Consider the following 21,095-nt stretch of genomic DNA (forward strand, 5'->3'; position numbering starts at 1 on the left):
CTTCCACAGCATGCCCACTGCCGCGGCCAGCCACGCGCCCCTTCCACGGTGCGCCCGCTGCCGTGCTGCTCTCCTGCCTGCTACACTGGTGCTCCATCACCTCCACTGTCACCCCGTCTGTCACTTCTGTCACGTCTGCCGTCACCTCCGTCACTCCACCATCACCCCGCCATCACCCCCACAGCTGCTCTATCACCTCCATCAAGCTGCCGTCTTCAGGGCCCCTAGCTCCTCTCCTTGGCGGTGCACTAGCCCAGGCATCCCAGCAACCATCTTTGCTGTCCCCTCTTCACGGAGCCATGATGCAGACGAACCTTTCCACCCTCCACCCAGTATCACCTGGACTTGCAATTACTGAGGTCGGGATGCCAGGCCCTCCCCCTGGATCATGTGTCCAGTTGCTCCCTCACCTTCCTCTCCTCCAGCACCAACTTGTGGCTTCCAGCCCCCGACACCCGCCCCTCAGGGTGGGAGGGACCTCACCCGCCTCACGTCCTCACGGAGGCCCACTGCCCCCACATTGGCAGGGTCCCCTCCTATCTGCCCATCCTCAGACTCGCTAGAAGACACGTCCCTTCTCCCTATTGCCTATTCCTTGGCTCCCCCTTTCAGGAAAATTCTTCAAAAAGTTTCTACTTTCCGTCTCCAAGTAGTCTACTTCCATTCTCTGTTTCCTCATTAAAACAAATTTCAATCTATAGAAAAGCTAAAGAGGAAAGCAAGGAACACGCTTCTAGATTCCCCATGTTTACCATTTAGTCACTGAGATCTCAGTGCCCCAAACACTAAAGGCATCATTATTCCAGCAGGTTTTTTCAAAGTAATCTCTCCACCCAATGTGGGGCTTGAACTCACAACCCCAATATTGAGTCGGATGTTCCTCCAACTGAGCCTGCCAGGCGCCCCTATTCCAGCAGTTCTTAAACTGTGATCTGCAAGCCCTTGGGGATGCTGGGACCACTTCGGGGACCCAAAAGGTCACAGCCATATAAGCTAGGAGATCGGACTCCTTCCTGTGTTGACAAGCACACTGATGCAATGGTGAAAGTCTCAGCAACAATTTTCCTGGTTACTATTGTATGTTTCAGAGCTGCAGTTTTTAAAAAGCCAATTCTGCCTAAGAATGTCCCTGATGCAGTTCACCGAGTAGCCAGCCTGTTGCTTCAAGGGGAACAACAGACAGTATTTGTGTCTAATGATAACATTTGAACTTTTTTTTTTAACATTTTATTTTATTTATTTGTCAGAGAGAGGGAGAGAGCACAAGCAGGGGCAGGGAGCCCAATGCGGGACTCGATCCCAGGACCCTGAGATCATGACCTGAGCCGAAGGCAGATGCTTAACTGACTGAGTCACCCAGGCGCCCCAACATGTGAACTTTCAAGCAAAAATTACAATTTCCAAACTTGTTTCCACCACCATGCACTTGACAGTTTCCAGCTCTGAACTTTTATGAGATTGTTAATGACATTAAAGTGATTTTTTTAAGGTGATTTTTTTTTTATAATGAAATGTTTCAACACCTGGAAGATGTACAGAACTCAGTTAAACAATATTTTCCAAATAGTTAATGCAGGATGTTATACAATCATGCATGGATTAGAGGCCCATTTGGTGGGCAAGACAAACAGATTTAATAACTGGGTATAAGAACTCCATTGATAATAGCCTGATTCAACACTGCAACTGAGAAGAGACTACCAATGTAGAGTTTTGGTGTTGTATCAAATGCCCGCAATTAACTGCAAAGGCTATTAAAATATCCACCCCTTTCTCAATTACTTATCTGTATGAGACCAGATTTTCTTTACATACTTCAACCAAAACATTTATTTAAACCTTTTCTCTTTGAAATGTTTTATAGTTTTCAGTGTAGAGGTCTTGAACATAATTTTTCAATTCGAATATAGTTAACCTACAGTATTATGTTAATTTTGGGTGTACAATACAGTGACTCAACAGTTCTATACATTTCTCAGTGCTCATCATGATAAGCGTGCTTAATCCCCTTCATCTACCTCAGCCGTCCACCACTCACCTCTCCTCTGGCAACCACCAGTTTGTTCTCTGTATTTAAGCCTGTTTTTGGTTTGTCTTTTTTTTTTTCTCTTCCTTTGTCTTGTTTCTTAAATTCTACATATGAGTGAGATCATGTTATTTGTCTCTCTCTGACTTATCTCACTTAGCTTTATACCCTCTAGGTCCACCCATGTTGTTGCAAGTGGCAAGATTTCATATTTTATGGCTGAGTTATATTTCATCGTATATACATCACCTCTTCTTTATCCATTCTTCAGTCAATGGACACTCGGGTTGCTTCCATAGTTTGGCTATCGTAAATAATGCTGCAATCAACATAGTGGTGCATGTATCCTTTTGAATTAGTATTTTCATTTTCTTTGGGTAATTACTAGATCATATGGTAGTTCTTTTTTTAATTGAGGAAACTCCATAATATTTTCATAGTGGCTGCACCAATTTGCATTCGTACCAACATGCAAGAGGGTTCCCCTCTCTCCACATCCTCACCAACACCTGTTGTTTCTTGTGTTTTTTTATTTTAGCTATTCTGACAGGTGTGAGGTGATACCTCATTGTGGTTTTGATTTGCATTTCCTTGAGTGAGGATGATCTTTTCATTTGTCTGTTGGCCACTTGCCCAGCTGTATGTTTTCTTTGAAAAATGTCTATTCAGGTCCTCTGCCATTTTTGGATTTTTTGTTTTGGTTTGTTTTTGTTTTGGGTGTTGAGTTGTATAAGTTCTTTATATATTTTGGATACTAATCCCTTATCCGTTGCAAATAACTTCTCCCATTCAGCAGGCTGCCTTTTTGTTTTGTGGTGGCTTCCTTTGCTGTGCTAAAGCTTGTTATTTTGGTATAGTCCTAATCGTTTAATGTTGCTTTTGTTTCCCTTGCTTGAGGAGATATACCGAGAAAAATGGTTCTATGGCCTTTGTCAAAGAAATTACTGCCTTTGTTTTCGTCTATGAGTTTTATGTTTTCAGGCCTCACATTTAGGTCTTTAATCCATTTGAGTTTATTTTTGTGTATGCTCTAAGAAAGTGGCCCAGTTTCATTCTTTTGCATGTAGGTATCCAGTTTTCCCAACACCATTTTTAAAAAAAGATTTTATTTGAGAGAGAGCGAGCATGAGCAGGGGGAGGGACAGAGGGAGAAGCAGACGCCCCGCTGAGCACAGAGCTCGATGTGGGACTCAATCCCCTGGTTAAGGCAGATGTTTAACCAACTGCACCATCCAGGTGTCCCGTCCCCCCAACACCATTGTTTGAAGAGACTTTCCCATTGTATATTCTTGCCTCCTCTGTTATAGATAACATAAGCATGGGCTCCACTTCTGGGTTCCCTATACCGTTCCATTGATTTGTGTCTATTTTTGTGCCGGTACCGTACTGTTTTGATGATGACAGCTTTGTAGTATACCTTGAAATTTGGGATTGTGATACTTTCAGCTTTGTTCTTCTTTTTCAAGGTTGCTTTGGCGACTTGAAGTCTTTTCTGGTTCCATACAAATTTTAGTATTATTTGTTCTAGTTCTGTGAAAAATGCTGTATTTTGATAGGGACTGCATTAAATCTATAGGTTGTTTTCGGTAGTATGGACATTTTAACAGTATTTGTTCTTCTGATCCACATGCATGGGGTATCCTTCCATTTGCTTGTGTCGTCTTCAATTTCTTTCACCCCCGTTTTATAGTTTTCAGGGTAAAGAGCTTTCCTCTCCTTGGTTAGGTTTATTCCTAGGTACTTTATTATTTTTGGTGCAACTGTAAATGGGATTATTTTCATAATTTCTCTTTTTGCTACTTCAATAGTGTAAAAGAAATGCAACAGATTTCTGCACATTAATTTTGTATCCTGCAACTTTACTGAATTCATTCATCACTTCTAATAGTTTCTGGTGGAGTCTTTAGGGTTTTCTCTATGTAGTATCACGTCATCTGCAAATAGATTTTCTCAACCAAAACGTCTAAACCTTCTTTCTCTCTGAAATGTTTTAGTTTTTCAGTGTAGAGGTTTTGAACATCTTTTAAGGTATACTCCTAGGTATTTTATGGTTTTGGTGTTACTGTCAATGGACTTTTTAAAGTTTAATTTTCCAATTGTTTGCCATTACTATTTAAGTATACAAGCACCTAAAAGGGTCTTCAGGCCAAAAAAGTTAAGAACGAGTAAACTATTATAATAGTTTAGGATGCACTTAATTTTGGTAAGATATGCAGAGCAAAATTTCAGCTTATTCTTGGGTCAGTGTTAAAATGATGTCCACGTGTTTTTTAAGTACTAGGACTTTTTCTTTTTCAAGCCCTAAGTACAAAAAACTTCCCCAAATATATACAAAGTAGAACAATGAACCTTCACATACCCAGTGTCAACATCAGCTCACACTTAATCTTACGTGAGCTTTGTTCTGTCCACTCTAACACTCCTGTGTCATTTTGAAGCAAATTCCAGGCATGATAGAACTCTGTTAACAATTTCCTTACAATCTCGAAACGGGAACTTCATGTGCTCACCTCAGTGCCTTTGAACAAGACAAGCAAACTGCATCCATCACCATTGCATGGGGCTGTTGCTCTCCTCTAGATTCTATATGGTAGGTTTACCCCGAGAAGCAGTCATAGTCTGTCCAACAATTCCCAAGACTAAACGAATGGCCGATCCTTAGTTCATCTTAAGAGATTCACTTAATGTTTTCCAGCAAATATTAACTCACTATGCAGTCTCTGAAATGCTAGTCCAAGCAGGGGATGGCATGGTTTCACCTCTCCTGCAGACTCAGAGCAACCTGGGCAGCTTCTCAGAGCAGCTGTTCAAAAGGGCGGCTGGGGCCATCTGGGCTCAGAGCTCGATTACTGATGCCTGTTGTGGGCACGGGATTAGGCAGCAGTGCTTCTGTTCTCAGCCTCCAGTAATTTCTGTGACACTGCCAAGGCCTAATGCCCCCTCACTTTGGTCTGCTAAGTTTTGCAATATTATGTGTAAAGAAACCAGTGTTTTAAATAACATATACAGGCACGCCAGAGAGATTATTTTGTTGGCATTTACTAACTATAATTTATAGTCTTAAAAGGCTTACATTCATAAATGTCTGCTGGCCCAACGTTTAGTAAATTATGGTTGTTGTCTTTTATGAAAATAAGCATGCAGGGACAATACCGTTAGCTGAGAGCAACGGATAACCCCCAAGAGAGCTCCAGGGAGATGAAGCATCCGTAAGACTAAAGTATATATACTAACAAAAGTGGCCAGAAATTACATGGGCAGGATCAGAGGAGCAAAGAAAAATCTTACAAGCAAAATAAAAGGCAATACTCCACTTGTCCCCTGTGCGGACATCCGCCACTCCTCACATCCTGGAAAGAAAGCACACCCCAGGCAAGGATCGAGTTGAGAGTTTTTTATTCAACTTGTAAAGTACAGTTTAAAAACAAGATGTTAGTAACACTCTTAGAACATTGGCTTGTTCATTTGACATTTTCTCTGTCTCCACCAATTTTTATTACAAAAATCAGAAAAGTAAAAATTCATTACAATATTTGCACAGTGTGACCACTAGCTGCTTAAACAAAAGCTAATTTCTATAAAACCATAAACTTAGTGCAGTTTTATTAAGAGAGATCCAAAATTCTCTCAGTGGACTGGATATACATAGTGGTACATATTTTAAAGCAGAAAACCCCCAAAAACAAAAACAAGGAAAAAAGAAAATACAAGTCAAAACAGTCAGTTAAATATTCTGACCTGACAGTTCCTACAAATAGTAATTTCCACTACATATAAAGAAAACCGTTATCTGTGGTAAAAACTGTAGAGATAAAGCAAGAAATGTGGAATAAAAATCACAAGAGCTCAGAAGTCAGTCCCAGGCTGCAGGTGTTTTCAGTGAAACCTGGGGCAGGGAGTTACACCGCTGAAGGGGCCACTTCCATCCCCAAGTCACCACGTGTGCCTGTAAGCCAGACCCCACCACATGGCAAGTTGCAAAGTTTCAGTGAAAAGACTTTGAAAAAGACAAATGTTCTTTTCTTCAAGAAATCTTTGTAAGGCTGTACTTTGCATAGGGAAAGAGCGGTCTTCGGTCATAAATTCTACAGGGAAGAGTAAAAGCAAGCTTTTCAAAATGACTATGTGCAAGGAGTTGAGTCACCGGGCACCTCACCTACTGCCTCTCATTTATGCTGATCTGATGTGATTTCACTTGACAAGAGGAAAGACGGCATTTTGTGGTGACGGTGTTCAAAGGAAAACACTGAGGCTGGCAGCAGAAAAATCAAATTCTGAAAGAGGCTCGCCACCCCACGGGAAGAAACACCTGGGCGCTAAATCAGCCTTACTCGTGCATACAATAGGACTCACGAGGAACTTTTCAAATAAAAGCTTTTTTTTTTTCAGAAAGCTGAAGTATAAAAAAAATAGTACAAGTCGTGGCATTCCCTCCAATGGATGCTATGTGAGTATTCTGAGTTGGCTACTAGGAGGGATGGGTGCGTCCAGATACAGTCAGGCCGCTGGTCTCTACGAGCCGTGGTAGAGGTGCATGGCCCCCAGGGCAGCACCGCCGTGTCTCTCTTCCCCCTTCGCGGAGTTGGGGTGCTCCGCCACGCTATTAAGCTCGGGGATGCTTTCAGCAGTGTCCCCAAACCCATGGTAATGCCCGTAGTGCAGATTCTCCTCAATGTCCTCCACCCAGGAAGGTCTATTAGCTACGCAGCTACTCGGACTCCCATTCAGGTGCAGAGAGCCACACATCTCCGCATTAACGCTCATGGTCTTTTCTGGGTCCTCAGTCCCATTAACACAAACAGAACCCTGGCTACTTGGAAAAGGCCGTCCTCGAACTAATCCATTGCTAATTCCATTAGATCCTGATAAGCACTGGTCATTCCTGCTCTCCATCCCATTGAGCTGTGTCGTGGAGGGGAAGTCCAAATGTCCATTGATGACACATCCATTTGTCAATGTATCCGACACGGGGCTACTGTTTTTCATATCTGCATTAAGAAATACACCTGTCACCAAAATTCAGAACCACAGGGGGAGGAGAAACTAAAAATGTTTCATTGCTGCTACAATTTTAAAGGATTTATTTAGCTGCTTTTTTTTTTTTTTCCTTTTAAACAAACCAGTTCCTTTTCTGGAAGTAAAAAACTGTGCATAGGCAGATTTAAAAATAGAACCCACAGCAGCATTTGCCCGGTAAGACAGGAAACATCTATGACTTTCAGCAGCACTGAGTGGCTGAGTGTAAACACCTAAGCTGACAAACACGCGGCATGAAAAATACCAACGGTCCCGAAAAGCTGTCAAAAAAACCCAAAAATCAAAAAACTGCTCTCCTTTTAAGACTACTTTCAGGAAGAAGTTTTAAAAATCACCCGTGAAAAAGTCCAGCAGAACGAAGTGTGAGGTTTTCCACAGAGTTAAAATAAAACCCCACACCTTTCCAGCTCTTAAGAAAAGGGAAAAAGGCGGCCGCCGAAGCAGGGGCCTGGAGAGGCTCCTGGGACCAGGCGAGACAGCCCCACAAGAGCTCCGGGGAGGGGGTGGGGGGAGCGCGGTGGCCCGCCCTCAGGCCAGGTGCAGGGACGCAGGAGTTCAAACCTTAGCGACACTCGCATCCACGTGGCACTTCTGCGACTCGGCCCGCGGCAGTGGCCGGCGGGAGAACGGGCACTAAGCGCAACAGCACGAGCTCTGGGAGGGTCTTCCGAGTTCACCAGTAAAGTGACTACGATGTCCGAGGCTTCACCTAATTAGGCTACTTTAAAAAATCACTTAGGTTGGAAAAATGTTGCTTGCTTAATCTGCATATGTAGACATCCATCAAGAGGAGGATGTCTTACAGGGGTAAAAAGAGTCAATCACAACACACTCGGGCCCACGGGGAAGCTCGGGATTCAATATTCATGTTCACAGGAATTCACAGAACAGTACAAAGGATGATCGCAAATCATGTCGTGCTTGGTAATGTGAAATTTTATCTCAATGTTCTGCGCTGTTAAAGCAAGGTATGATGTTAAATACACAAGAGCGGAGTCCCACGACCGTTGGAACGAGGGCACGCTTCCGGACCCCCAGTCACCCTGACACACAGCGTGGCACTCCCCCGGAAGGGCTTACTTTCCGCGTCACCATCTATGTGCCTCTGATTTGCACTTGGACATAGGTTTCTGTGTGTCCCGCAAATCTTCCTGCCAACAAAAAATCACGGCTTGTTCAATGAACAAAAACACCTTCTACACATTCCATTATTCATCCATTTTTCTGGCAATTTAAGTGATAATCATAGTTTAATAACTACTATAAATTCTTCAGAGGATAAGGGATTTTTTTTTCAAATTAAAGGACATCTCTTCTATTTAGTTAAAACTCAAGGCTAGAGAACAAGTATTTCAAGAACCAAACATGAAGTAGAATAGAAATAAAATAAGCTATTCCCAGAGAAACACTTTTATCAATTTTCTTAAAAAAATAAAGTATGCACAGTGTTTTCTGGGTGGTAAAATTCATGACTATGATGGCGACCTTGACAGTTATTAAGATGAATAACTGTGCACTAGTAACAGATATGGAAACGACTTTCCCAGAGGCCTGGACCTGAAAAGGTCCGGGAGCACCACCTCAGAAACCGGCGTTGCCTAGACTCGCTGTTTTCATTTCGCGTTTTCCGTGTGCACGCGTGTGCGCGTGGTTTAGTGCCCAGGGGGTGTCAACGAGTGCCGTTATGCAATCTCGAAGTCAAGGCTGGTTGATAATCTCATGTCGTTATGGAAAATCTAATAAAACTGAGCATGAGAACGGCAGGTATCCTAGAGACTGGCTAATTCGTGACCCCACCTGGCCGCCTCCACCACTGTCCTCACTCCTTGCTCCCGCACCCCTCAGGGCCCGCACTCCCACCCACCACCTGCCCACCCGCTGCACGGGCCCCAAGAGTTTAGCCCATTTTGTGCACGCAGGAGGACGTGTGTTGTACGTGAAGTGACAGGAAGCATGGCACCTGTTACACAGGATGAGCTGAGCTCGAACTAAAGCAACGCCCCAGCTCTCTATTAAATTTGGCCTGAAAATGCAGGGAATTAATGCTCGAAGATTAAAGAGTGATTCCTTCTGCCTTTTTAATAGCAGGTAGCAATGTCGCTTGTTTTGAAAAGCTTTGAGTTTTGTTATTTGTCTTTAGCCAGGGTCCTTAAGTATATTATCCAATCAGAATTTTCCTTAGAAAATCAACCCATTTAATTATTTGGCAAGAAGGTGACTCCACCTGTAACAACCGTGCAGCTTCTAGAAAGATGTACACATTTGCCTTTCATTTTAGTAAATAGAAATGATTTTCTCATGTATGTTTGGGAAGCATATCGCATAATCTTTTACCCCAGTGAAGAATTTAGCATAGAGACATAATAAAACCTTAAAAAAACCAGTATCTCTTTTCTACATATATTAACACGGTAAGAAAATGGCTAAGATGTTTTCACGGTCACCTGAAGAAAAGAATGGCAGAGAGAAGCGTTAACTCAAAGGAAAAGCCTTCAGAGATTCTAAACGCTGAAAGAACAACCTTTGACTTTTAAAAACTGAAAATGACTATCAACTGTTTGAAGATATTAACACTTTTAACATGTAAAACATGTTTTGTGAGAAGTGGTGCTCAGCGTTTGGCTAGACTTGGAGTCCATGTCCCAGAAACCACAGCGACCGGCAGCGGCGAGCAGGGGGCTCCACGCTGGCGAGACCGGTCACAAGTCAAAAGCACAGCATCCACCCGTCCTCCGTGTCCACAGCAAGTCATCCTTCTCGCTGTGCCCCAGGCCGAAACTACTAGCAATAGATGTTTGCTTGGTGTAGTCACCCAAAGGTCACATGTCAGAAAAGTAAGCATGCGAAACCTCGTTGAAATTAAACAAGGCACGTTAAGCGGAAGCTTCAAACCAAAATAGAAGATTGCACTTAAACTTTTCGTATCTATAGAATGCACCCAAAACACTTATCCTTGTATCTACAAACTTGCCCAAGATATGCAAACTCTAGTGTAACATTCTTTAAAACGCCGGACAACAAAGTGCAAACATCGGGAGAGAAACTCAGGTTAGAAATAATATGCATACTGGTTCTTGCAACGACAAGGGGTCTGCATTGCTGAAACAGTATATATTTCTATTTCTTTTGGTCCGACAGAACCACCCTCCTGCTGCTTGATGTCTTCGACCATGGGGCCGCCGCAGCTAACAGGGAACTGTCCACTCCCACCTGTTACAGCAGCAAGCTCTCTATCGACCAGCATCCTGTCAGCTTCGTCATCCGCGTCGCCATTCCCCAGCGGCCTGCAGGGACCCGAGCTCCGGGCTGCACAGAACACAGAGACAATTTCAGATCCCTGCATCCACGAGCTTTTAAGACAACTACCTCCCACTCCTTTTTCCTCAAGAGCACTGAGGGCTCCAAAAGTGTCAAAACAACTTAATAATCTACAGATTACCGAGGAGCCTAGTGTACATTACCGGGAAACTTACTTTTCCACAGTAAAAAAATAGTTCCCGATGTGTGCCGTTTCAATGAAAAGTCACAGGATTTCGGACATTTACTCTCTCTATACTCAATGGCACAAATTCTCCTTTATGGCTGTTATGTGGACAAAATAAAGCAGTTATACAATCTAGAGATGTTTCTAAATACGTTAAGTTTAGTGTACTCTGTATTATGCCCTCAAATGTTCCTTCAGTTGTTTTTGATAAAGAAATATGAAGACAATTTTTGAATAAAAACCATTAAAACTATCCTCAAATTAAAAAAAAAATTCACTAATTTCAGAAGCAAAAAATAAGGTAAAAGCCAAGATTCGATACTGTCCTGGGGGCACAGTCCCGTGCACCAAATAACACTGGAAACAAACATTAAAGTCTTAGTTCCAGATCTTTGGAGCTGAAGTTATATATGCACATTCTTCAAAAAAGGATCATTCTCTGGATCTTGGGAGAAAAACGAACATGCACATTTAATTACGTCTCCTGCAAGAATGGCATTCACCGTATGGAAACACTCCCCCAGTGCACACTCCCGGGGAACCCCGCCTTCTCCCAGCAACCACTCCCACTCGACACATGGCTTTCTAGTCTCAGCAAGCACGTGCTGTTACAGAAACGGACCCCCAAATCACTTTTATGCCTTGCTTTTCTTCATTTACCATGGCATGAACGCAGCTCATCAGCGAAGTTCAAAAGAACCTTTTTAAAGTCAAATAATAATCTGCTGTAGGGCTGCATTATAACTCACCCCCTGCCCCAACTCCCCGCCGCTGGCTGGCTGGCTTTCCTATCATGAATACCACAATCAACATGCTTATCAACGCACCTCTGTGTGTATTTCTGGTTCTTTACTCAGATAAACACTGAGAATTATTTCTGGGTCAAAGGATATATACTTAATAAACAACTTTCGGTGCTAAATCTTTCCAATAAACATTTAAAAACAGACACAAACCCTGCAGCTTTAATTACTTCTAATCTTGGAGGCATGAATCATTTTTGATACATGTAAAAGGAACGAGCGTACCAGTTCCAGAGCATCACTAACCCTAACCCAAACCGTTGAGACCAAAGATGATCACGTATGGTCTTCATGACAGAGAAGCACAAGTTCTGAAAGACGAGCACGTGGGAGAAACGGCAACAGAACAGTGTGATTTGTGTAGCTGGTCTGCACACGTACAAGGCCAAAAGCAGTCGACAAGACGGGTGCTTTTAAGCCAGAGGCATTAAGCCATGGATTTCCGTTTTTCCCACTCAAGGCTTTTTTAATTCCTCCACAGGGCCCACATCAGCGACAGGCGAGGTGCGATCTTCCCCGTCAAACAGGTACTTTCAACAATTCCGTGGCAGACAGGCCGCCTTAACGAGGGGGATGGGGGGTGCGTCACCCAGGTGCCCGCAGAGCAAGTGCTCAGGACCTTCGGGGAGACCTCAGCCAGTCATTTCAGAGACAAGGAGCCTGCAGTCGGCGTGGGGTCAGGCTCTGCTCCTTCCCATGCCCGGCAAGCCAGGCGGGGAAATCAGGTGGTTGGTGGAGAACAGGCGCACGCTAGCGTGGCACAGCCACGGACGCCTCCGCGAACAGGGAGACTCCGCTGGGGTATGACATGGCTTTCGGTGTCTGTACGCCTAAGACCTGCTTTCCAGGATTCAGGGGCCAGTGCTCCTCGGGAAGGTGACAACTAGGCTAAATGTGCAATTTCACATCTCTGAAAAGCAAAGCAGTTTATAAAAAAAGCCTGACAGAGGACCGAACAAAAGGTGCTTCCTGAGAGCAGAGCTACGTGTCTTCTCGTCCCCTAAGCCCAGGGCCCAGAAGAGTGGCCATATGCGTGAATGAAGCCCACTCTCCAGTCTGAAAAGGCACAAACATAGAAAGCAAACAAAAACGATTAGTAACTGGAATGACCAGTAATAAAATTGGGATCATGGCCTCCAGAGAAGGCTGGCTATGAAATGCTGTGGGACCCGGGGCCGACCCTGCCACTAGGAGGCAGAGGAGTCTGGGGACATCCCAGGTCACACTAAGAGGAGGAGCCAGGGCACAGGGCCACTTTACCAGTCAATGACTCCCTTAGTGAGAGACCCACGCAGTGCACTAGGGGGCTGCACTGACTCTGCAACCTTTCCATGTCTCGCAGGTGCACCGTTAATGCTGATGGTTCCTCATTTACAGAACAGGATGAAAATTAAACAGACCAAAGGCTCTCATATTTTAGTCATCAAGAAACTCTTTAATGTGGGAAGCATAAGCTAAAGCAGTCAGCCCAGAATTTTCTTTCTCTACAGGCAGGCAGTCTTTGTAATGCACTGCTGCCATAAAATATCTGCAAGGACTTTTAACTCCTCGGCCGATAATCCAGCTGTCCCAGAACCTTGGGTAATTCTAGCACCTGTGAATAGGACATGCTTAATTACCCAGATGGAGGTATTAAAGGTGCAATTTACTTTTTAAAACTGTATTTTATGAACCATGAGATTAACACTGGCCTTTCAGAATTGTAAGAACATTGGATCCAAGTCGACTCCTTTCTCCCACATACCCATCCGTCTTTGCCAAAGGAAGCACTGGAAACATTCCACATTGCGTTGGAGAAAGGCAGCCTTATACACAGAAAACGAAATGTCTTCTTTCCAAGTTATCGATTCTGATCCATTTTACACTTTGGAGAAGGACCTTCCCTTCCCATCTTCCTGCTGACTTCCATAGTTAAAAGGAAAAATCGCTAAATATTTTGTTAAAAAATGTCCTTATCTTTTACTTGGCCAAAGTAGGCATTTGTTGAGGAGACAAGATTCTAGCACTAGTTAGAGGCTGAATATTTATGATAGAAAACTGCCTAGGATTGGCTCAAAATAAACCCTCCCAGCTTCCTTCTTGCAGAAGCAACTTTGCAATCAAGTGTGACTGACCACCGTCCAAACACAGAAATCCGCATTTGTGCTTCCATTGGAGATCCCTAAAACCAGTTCTTAGCAAGATTCTAAAGCTACACATTTATTTTATGACCAAGCAGTTTGAAAACATGCGGAGGGCATTACTCAGCTCTTGGAAGCCAGGGAGCATCTGATGCGTTACAGGAGGGCGCTGTCAGGAAGCTTATTTCTGTGCTGGCTCCGTACGGCCGGGAAGGTGCACAAGCAGAACAAAAACAAGTTATTTTTTATTTTTTTAAAGTGAGCTCTATGCCCAACGTGGTGCTTGAACTCATGACCCTGAGATCAAGAATCAGAGGCTCCGACTGAGCCAGCCAGGCGCCCCTCCCCCAAAAAGGACCTGGGCCACAATGAAGGCGGTTCTACTACAGGGGACCTTTCAGACTCTAGCTCCTGCCACGGCCCCAGGTGCAGCACTGAGTTCTGGAAACTCTACGGAGGGCCTGGGGTTTGTGAAAAGGACGCAGAAGGGAAGGTGCCCGGGACGGCTGACTCCCGCCACAGCCACTACACCGCTGAGAACAGACGAGGCTCGAGGCAACGGTGCAAATCACAGAAAGCGCTTGGCTCTCAAGTATCACTCACTCAGATCATATTTACAAGATGCCAAGTCTTCAGGGATTAAGACAAAATGATCATTTGTTATTCCAACACAGTGTTCTCTTGCTCTGGTCAAATATTTAAAAAGCTGTCATTGACTGTGCCGTGTGCGCGTCTCTAACGTATGGGATCAAACTAGAAGGAACTACAGTTTTAATTGGGGAGGTAAGGGATTTCCTGAGTCTCAGGCTCTAATTACTCAGATGTATCACTTCACAGAAATCACATCCACTCTCCCTTTCCCCCAGTCTTTACATGTGGTCAAGATGAATAATGAAGACCAGAAAGTGGAGATTCTTTAATGTGAAGTTCATCCAAGGGAAAAGTGTGCTGAGAAACTTCTCACTGCTAATTTTAAATGGAGTCATAATGCCATAGTTTTCCTAAAAGGTTTTTTTTTATGAATTAAATACCTATACGTTATGTATGAAATCCTAAGATCAGTAATATACCCATTTGAATTAAAAACAAAACTGCGAAGTCAATTTAACAAGAGATCTGGTATCAACACAGCCTCCTTCCTTTGGCAACTGTTTGCAATTACCAAACCCTAGGCTACTGGCTCAGTCTGTAACTCACACTGCTTCTTTCCCCACTCCAGACTCGGGATCTGCACCCCAAACAATTTTGATTAAGACAAGAGCAAAGTCTCTCTCACGGATGGGACGGGCATTCTTTCCTAACCCCGTAATCTGGACGGGGTTCCAAGGAAAACACACACACACACACACGTAACTACTGTTATTCCTGAGGGTTAACAAACATGAACAGAACCACACACACACACACACACACACACACACACACACACGTAACTACTGTTACTCCTGAGGGTTAACAAACATGAACAGAACCACACACACACACACGTAACTACTGTTATTCCTGAGGGTTAACATGAACAGAACCGTTATGGAGCAGCTGTTACTGAAGGACATGTCATCCACCTGGAGCCAACGGCTGATAAAAACTGGGGGAAAACACCACAAAACCCACTTATATACTGGTGCTTCCTTGTGCTACCCCAAATGAAAAAACCCCGTTTTATGCCAAAATACTTTTAGTCAAAATCAACCACTGAAGTGACTTTGGACTTAACACTCTAGTTCATGGCCCCATGGACTACGTCTGTGCTCTGAGCAGAGCAGATGGGGTCCTGGCGTGAATGGCGGGGCGAGAGGGTGTTTCCAGGACTACATCCAAAGCACAGCGCATGGTCAAGCGGCACACGGAAAGGATGTGTTACTAATCCTTCAAGTTCTTTTCCATCCGAGTTTCCAAGGGAAAAATCATGCCAGTTACCTTAAAATATCTGAAAATAGTTTACTGAGAGCGGAGACAGAGGCTACTTTCTGTGGAGTAGGGAATTTTCAGTCTCAGGATTCCAAAGTAAAAATAAAAGGAAAAAAGTTAAAAAATTTCACAAGGCACACTTTAAAAAGTTGGCTTAGCCAGAAAATCTTTTGGAAATAACTGCTTTTATGAACATAAATTCCACACTAAAAACACGAGTGTGTGTGATTCTTAAGTTGTAGAAAGACTGGACTGAGTTTCGTTAATAAGGTCCAAGCTACGCATTCATACAGCCTGGATAGCATTCCTGGCACCTAAAAAAAAAAAAACCAACAGCCTAACTTGTACTGGGGGAAGAAAGAAGGGAGACAGACAATTTTAAACTCTTTTAAATACGTTTACATGTGAAGTTATTCAAAAGTACTTTATATGCATATATTATATAAGGAAAAAAATACTTATTTTTACTCTAGTGTGAGAACCAAAAACTTATCCACAAAATGAATAATTCAGAATGAGCAAAACTTTAAGCTCCCACATTTAAATAGCAAATCAAAACGAGATGCCAGAGATTAAGTGAAAATGAACTACAGCAACACATCTTGAATTGCATACTAGAACCCCATCCTAGAGGGGCAGTTAACTGTGCAGGCAAACACAACTTCTTTCAGAAAACCCAGATAGCTGGGGAAAAATCGTTAGACTTACGCCCCAACCCCCACTCACAGCAAGCGTGTAACAATAAAATGAAAGCTATTACCTCCGCTTTCCCCCTGAGAAAAGAGGCATGAAAGCACCTGTCCGTGCTCACAGACATAAATGGACACACACACACACACACGCTCAGTGACATGTGGGACACTGCCTGGGACCAGCGCTGCCTGGGGCATGGGAGTGAGGACGGTCTGGCTCAGTGCATCCTGTGTCGAGCCCAGATTTCTCCCGCGGTGGTGACAGAACGGGACCAGGGCAGGTGTGTGGAGGAGAGCCCAGCCTTGGGGCTGTTCGACTCAAACACCAGGCTCCAGCTGCATCTTCTTCTGACCTGGTGCCTGGGGTTAAGCAGCGGGAATGGGCAGTTCGGGAAAGCTGCTCAGGGAGTTTCGTGGGCAAAACATGAATCTCTTACCCTGGTCAACCAAAGTGAATCCTTGTCTGGAGGAGGGAAATAAAATCCCCTCAACATCTATCTACCCGCATGATTCTTCAAACCCAGTCTGTGTAGTAACAAGGTTTAGGAAACTTAAATTCAAGTCTGAGGAATCCTCGGAAAGTCTTTTCAGGATGCTTCAACAATGAGATACTGGCCGATCCAACAGGCCTGAACACCTTAGGAGACTGGTTTGAAAACCTCTTCGGTAAATGTCTGAGTCTTGTTAGAATGTTCAGTGACATCCTTCTTACCCTACTAGATAGAATTTAAGATTTATGCTATAAACCAACACACGTGGACATGGACACATACAGGACTCTTGCCTGAGGGCATAATGAAGCTGACACTTCACACCATTCCAAAATATTAAACCAGGCATTAAGCGGACAAAAAAGACTATTTTTAAAAAGTGGATGCTCTTAAAGGGCTTTTAAAATACGTTAGAAAAAATATATTGGAACATGGTACAAATAAATGACAACACTGAACAATACGTCACCATTAAAAACACGACTTGTGAGGTTTAGACACACCTTCATGTTGTTTGTGCTTATGATCATTCTCGCACCTTTAGAGAATTAGGTAATTTATAAAAGTTACGAGTTTGGCAAACCATTACATTAAGTTCATACATTCATTTCCACAAAAAAGTCACAAGTTTTTATAGTCACTAAGTATTTAAAAGTAGGTAACACAATTTTATCAACTTTATAGTAAAAAAAAAGAGCCCATTTTCATCTGGATGCCATCCAGCTAAACTGAAAATGTGTAGCAACTGGGAGAGGATAATGTTGACCCACATGAAGTGTAGTTATAGCTAAAACCTCCAGCCACTCAGGTTTTTCTCATACTTCACTTGTATAGCTTTTTTTTTTTTATTAATTGAAGGGTACAATTTTGTATTCATGCTCAGCTATCTCATCTGAGTTCATAATTTCAACGTGATTACTTTTCACTGCCATCTCTAAGTGTCCTTCCCTGTTTAAGTTCGTTAAATACTCTTGCCCAGCTATTAATCTGTCTTTAAGATATCTTACAGACAGGAATATACAGATAGTTTTTTTTCCTGATGAAGGGGAGGTGTTTTCATCTGACAGTGACTAGGTGACTCCACTTCTTTGAGAACTCTGAAGTCGTCTGAAGACAGAGAGCTGGGAGAATACTTATAGCTAACTTACCTTAGACGTAGCCTCATGTCGCCCTGACACCCCAGGTCTCACTGTGACACAGGCACCACACTGCGGGTGCGGAGACCAGCCGGGCCAAACCTCTCCCTGCCCAGACAGGAAACCGTGTTTGGCTACCAGACCAGCAATGTTATTCATAAGCTCGGGAACATTCACAGGAAACAAAAAAATCAGGCACGGTGGCAGAGTTTTTTAATAGTTATATTTCAAACAGGTACAGGAAATGAGAAAAATCTTTCTAATTCGTGGCAGAAAACCCTGGGTGTGCAGAAGTTATACACACGTTTCCATCTGAGCTGTCAACACTGCCCTCTTATCTGCTCCCCTTTTGTTAAAGGGCCAATCTTCCAAGGGGCCACACGGGGAAAGCACCGCCACCACTGCACCGGGCTCCTCCGGGCACAGGACCCTCAAGTGAAGGTCTCATCTTGAAGGTGCTTCCAGCCATAAAAAAGAGCACACGTTACAGAAGAGAGGAGAGTCTGCCCCCCTCCCGTCCACCAAGGGGGTCTCACCTTCGGTTCTAGCCTTCTTTACTCCAAAGGGCTCCGGATCTTCCAAGCATCTCTTGCGACTGGCTCCCGCACTAGTATGATTAGGGAATCGGCTCTGATGGCCCCCATTTACCGGGCCGTTATCATAGAAACGGCTCAGGTGACAATTCTGCAGGTTCAAGAGAAACTGGGTGCACTCTTGGAAACCCTGGGTTTGAGCAATGTCTGCTGCCGTCAGGCCACTGGCATTTCTCAGGCTGTGTGACACAAAAACACCGAATTACACCCCGCCGAGTGCTCACCTGCTCTCTGCTCCTGCTGACCTGACTGACTATCTCAAGGGGGCGGCAGGAGAATACAGATGTGCGGTGAGTCTCCCTTACGGGGGGGCTCTCGTCCTGCTGCATAACTAACTTGGCTCTTGCGCACATCTCATTACTAAGCGAGATTCGGGATAGGCATTTAAAAATCAACACACTAAACTTTAAAAAAGGCATCTTCCTATTTAACTTCTCAAAATCATTTTTTAGGTCAGTCTGAAGAACCTAAATTTATGCTAACTTCAGACTTAACCTGAAACTGAATTCTATATTATCTTCGTAATTGTAATAATCCATTCCTTTAGCTTGAGTAAAATCATAACAAACATGTACTGAAATTGTCCATGGCATTTGTAACGATCGGCTTCCTCAAAAGAGCGCCCCGACAAGCCAGATTTGATGCTAGCACGTGACACTGTAAGTGGAGGTCTAGAAGGATGTCCTGACATCAGAGGAACTTATCGTCGGGGGAGTTCTGAAAAGCCAAGTTTCTGTGTGTGTTTGACGTGGCTTTCTGGCCTGCTTAGGAAAGCCTGCAGTGGTAGGACACCGCATTCGAGAGCACTTGCATGGGGGTTTCCTGGAAGCCCATCCCCGGGGCGGGGGGAAGTTCTATCACCTTAAGAGTCCACACCACAGCAGCTCGTGTGGCCGGCCAGGCCAACAGATGAAGGTCGGGGTCTCCTACAGCACCCAAGACACAGACTAACGTAGGAAGTGCCAGCAGAATGTGACGTGAACCATCTTAATCACACGGATATGAAAGAACCACCTGTAAACCTCAACTAGGAAATAATAAATACTAAAGGAACAAAAGCAACTCCCTGAAGTTCCCCTGAAAGACAAGAAAAATATCCTGCCCTGTGAGGTCAAGCTGCAAACCAGTGAAACAGACAGGCTGAGGAACTGAGAACGTGAGCACCAGACGGGGGCCGGCTCTCGTGCCTGCTTTGCCGAGCGAGGCCACTGGCCTTACAGCGTCACCGAATAATAACCAACACAGAACGCGTGATGCTTGCTTCCAGGGTTAACGTTAACGCAAAAATCCACTCAAGAGTAACAGTGAAACATCAGGGACAGATGGGGGTTCCTCTGTAAAGAGAATAAGCCTTTCCAGCCATCATACTCCTAAAGCTCCAACCTCAGAAATGAAAAACCTGTATATTTTTGGACAATTGCTAAACATGTCTCCACTCTTTAAAGCTCAAGATAAAGAAATGCATCTTATGTTTCGAAGAAAGCTGAAAGCCCAAACTCAGTTGGGTTAGATACAAAACAGACAAAACCTGAGAATCCCAGAAACCCACAAGTTTCTTAAGAACATAAGGCAGCTGTGTGCAGAACTAATGGGGACTCAACCTGCCATTTCAATTTCATGGCTATGAATTCTGATGAGTATTCTTCTACAGTTGGGTATGAATTAAATGGAAAGGAAATGCCAACGTTTGGGCAGCGTGAACTACCTTAATTACATGTATATAAAATGATCATATACTTAGTTTCTGAAATCTACTACTGATATGACAACAGTAAAGTAAGTGTTTAACTGGGTGTTTTTTAATTTTCAGGGACTGCCCCAAGTGCCGTCATCCAGAAAGGTCTACTCTATCAAGAATGTGAACAGAGGGGGCACCTGGGTGGCTCAGTCATTGGGTGTCTGCCTTCAGCTCGGGTCATGATCCCAGATTCCTGGGATAGGGCCCCACATCAGGCTCCCTGCTCGGCCAGGAGCCTGCTTCTCCCTCTCCCACTCCCCCTGCTTGTGTTCCCTCTCTCGCTGTCTCTGTCAAATAAATAAATAAAAAACTTAAAAAAAAATAATGTGAACAGAGTAATAGGTAGCCACATGGAAAAAAAAAACACATCTAATTCTTCAAAATTTGGAAAAATGAAGACCTAGAACATATGCAAAGTTTATAAAATGATCATTTCTATATAGAAATATGGAGCTGCTCTCCAAAATCAGAGAACACAGAACTAAGCTGACGGTAAAGAGGACTCTTTAGATCAGAGAATGATGAAGAACAGCACACGCATTTTTAGATGGCATTTACCATCATCAACTTCACTGAGGAAAACAGAGAAGCTTACGGAGCAGCCAACATTCTCAAGTCACGAAAGAGAAGAATTTCCGAAACATGCTCAGTGCCTTCACTTTCCATTCAGAAACAGAACATCAGACTAGATTTAGGTAGGAACAGCAAGTTTACTGTTTTCCCAAGGAAATACAGCGTTAGAGAAAAGCAACAAATTGGGGCCGACATCTGGAGATTCTGGAGACGCTTGAGTGGGGGTGCGTGCTGAGACCTGAGACCAGAAGGCAAGGTCTCCCCATAACAACGCAGTTGAACACTCGCACCTTATTATCTTCAAAACTAAACAGAAGAACTGTGGCCAACTCATGCTACATGCTCCCCACGTGCGGACCAAACAGGGAAGAAGGATCAGTCACAGCTCAGACTGAACAGATGCTGGTTCCACACATACCTTTGCAGGACGAGAAGTCAGAGGGATCCAAAAGAGAGATCCAAAAGGGATCCAAAAGGGAGATCACTCTAGA

General features: G+C 43.8%; 1 protein-coding gene across 1 annotated transcript in view; it reads right to left on the reverse strand.

Annotated features, from left to right (window-relative positions):
* Positions 1-6,393: 6,393 nt before the first annotated feature.
* The window catches only part of ANKRD10 (ankyrin repeat domain 10), a 31,071-nt gene continuing 16,369 nt past the window's right edge, over positions 6,394-21,095 (reverse strand). Inside the window, exons 4-6 of the mRNA XM_025874601.2 lie at positions 18,237-18,472; positions 10,274-10,369; positions 6,394-7,014 (exon numbers count right to left, since the gene is read on the reverse strand). Of these exons, the coding sequence (XP_025730386.1) occupies positions 6,539-7,014; positions 10,274-10,369; positions 18,237-18,472 (808 nt within the window). The 3' untranslated portion in view covers positions 6,394-6,538. The remainder of the gene's footprint in view (positions 7,015-10,273; positions 10,370-18,236; positions 18,473-21,095) is intronic.

This window comes from Callorhinus ursinus, unplaced genomic scaffold (genome assembly GCF_003265705.2).
Source record: "Callorhinus ursinus isolate GAN/ISIS: 27379988/994484 unplaced genomic scaffold, GSC_fseal_2.0 scaffold79, whole genome shotgun sequence".
Taxonomy (NCBI): domain Eukaryota; kingdom Metazoa; phylum Chordata; class Mammalia; order Carnivora; family Otariidae; genus Callorhinus; species Callorhinus ursinus.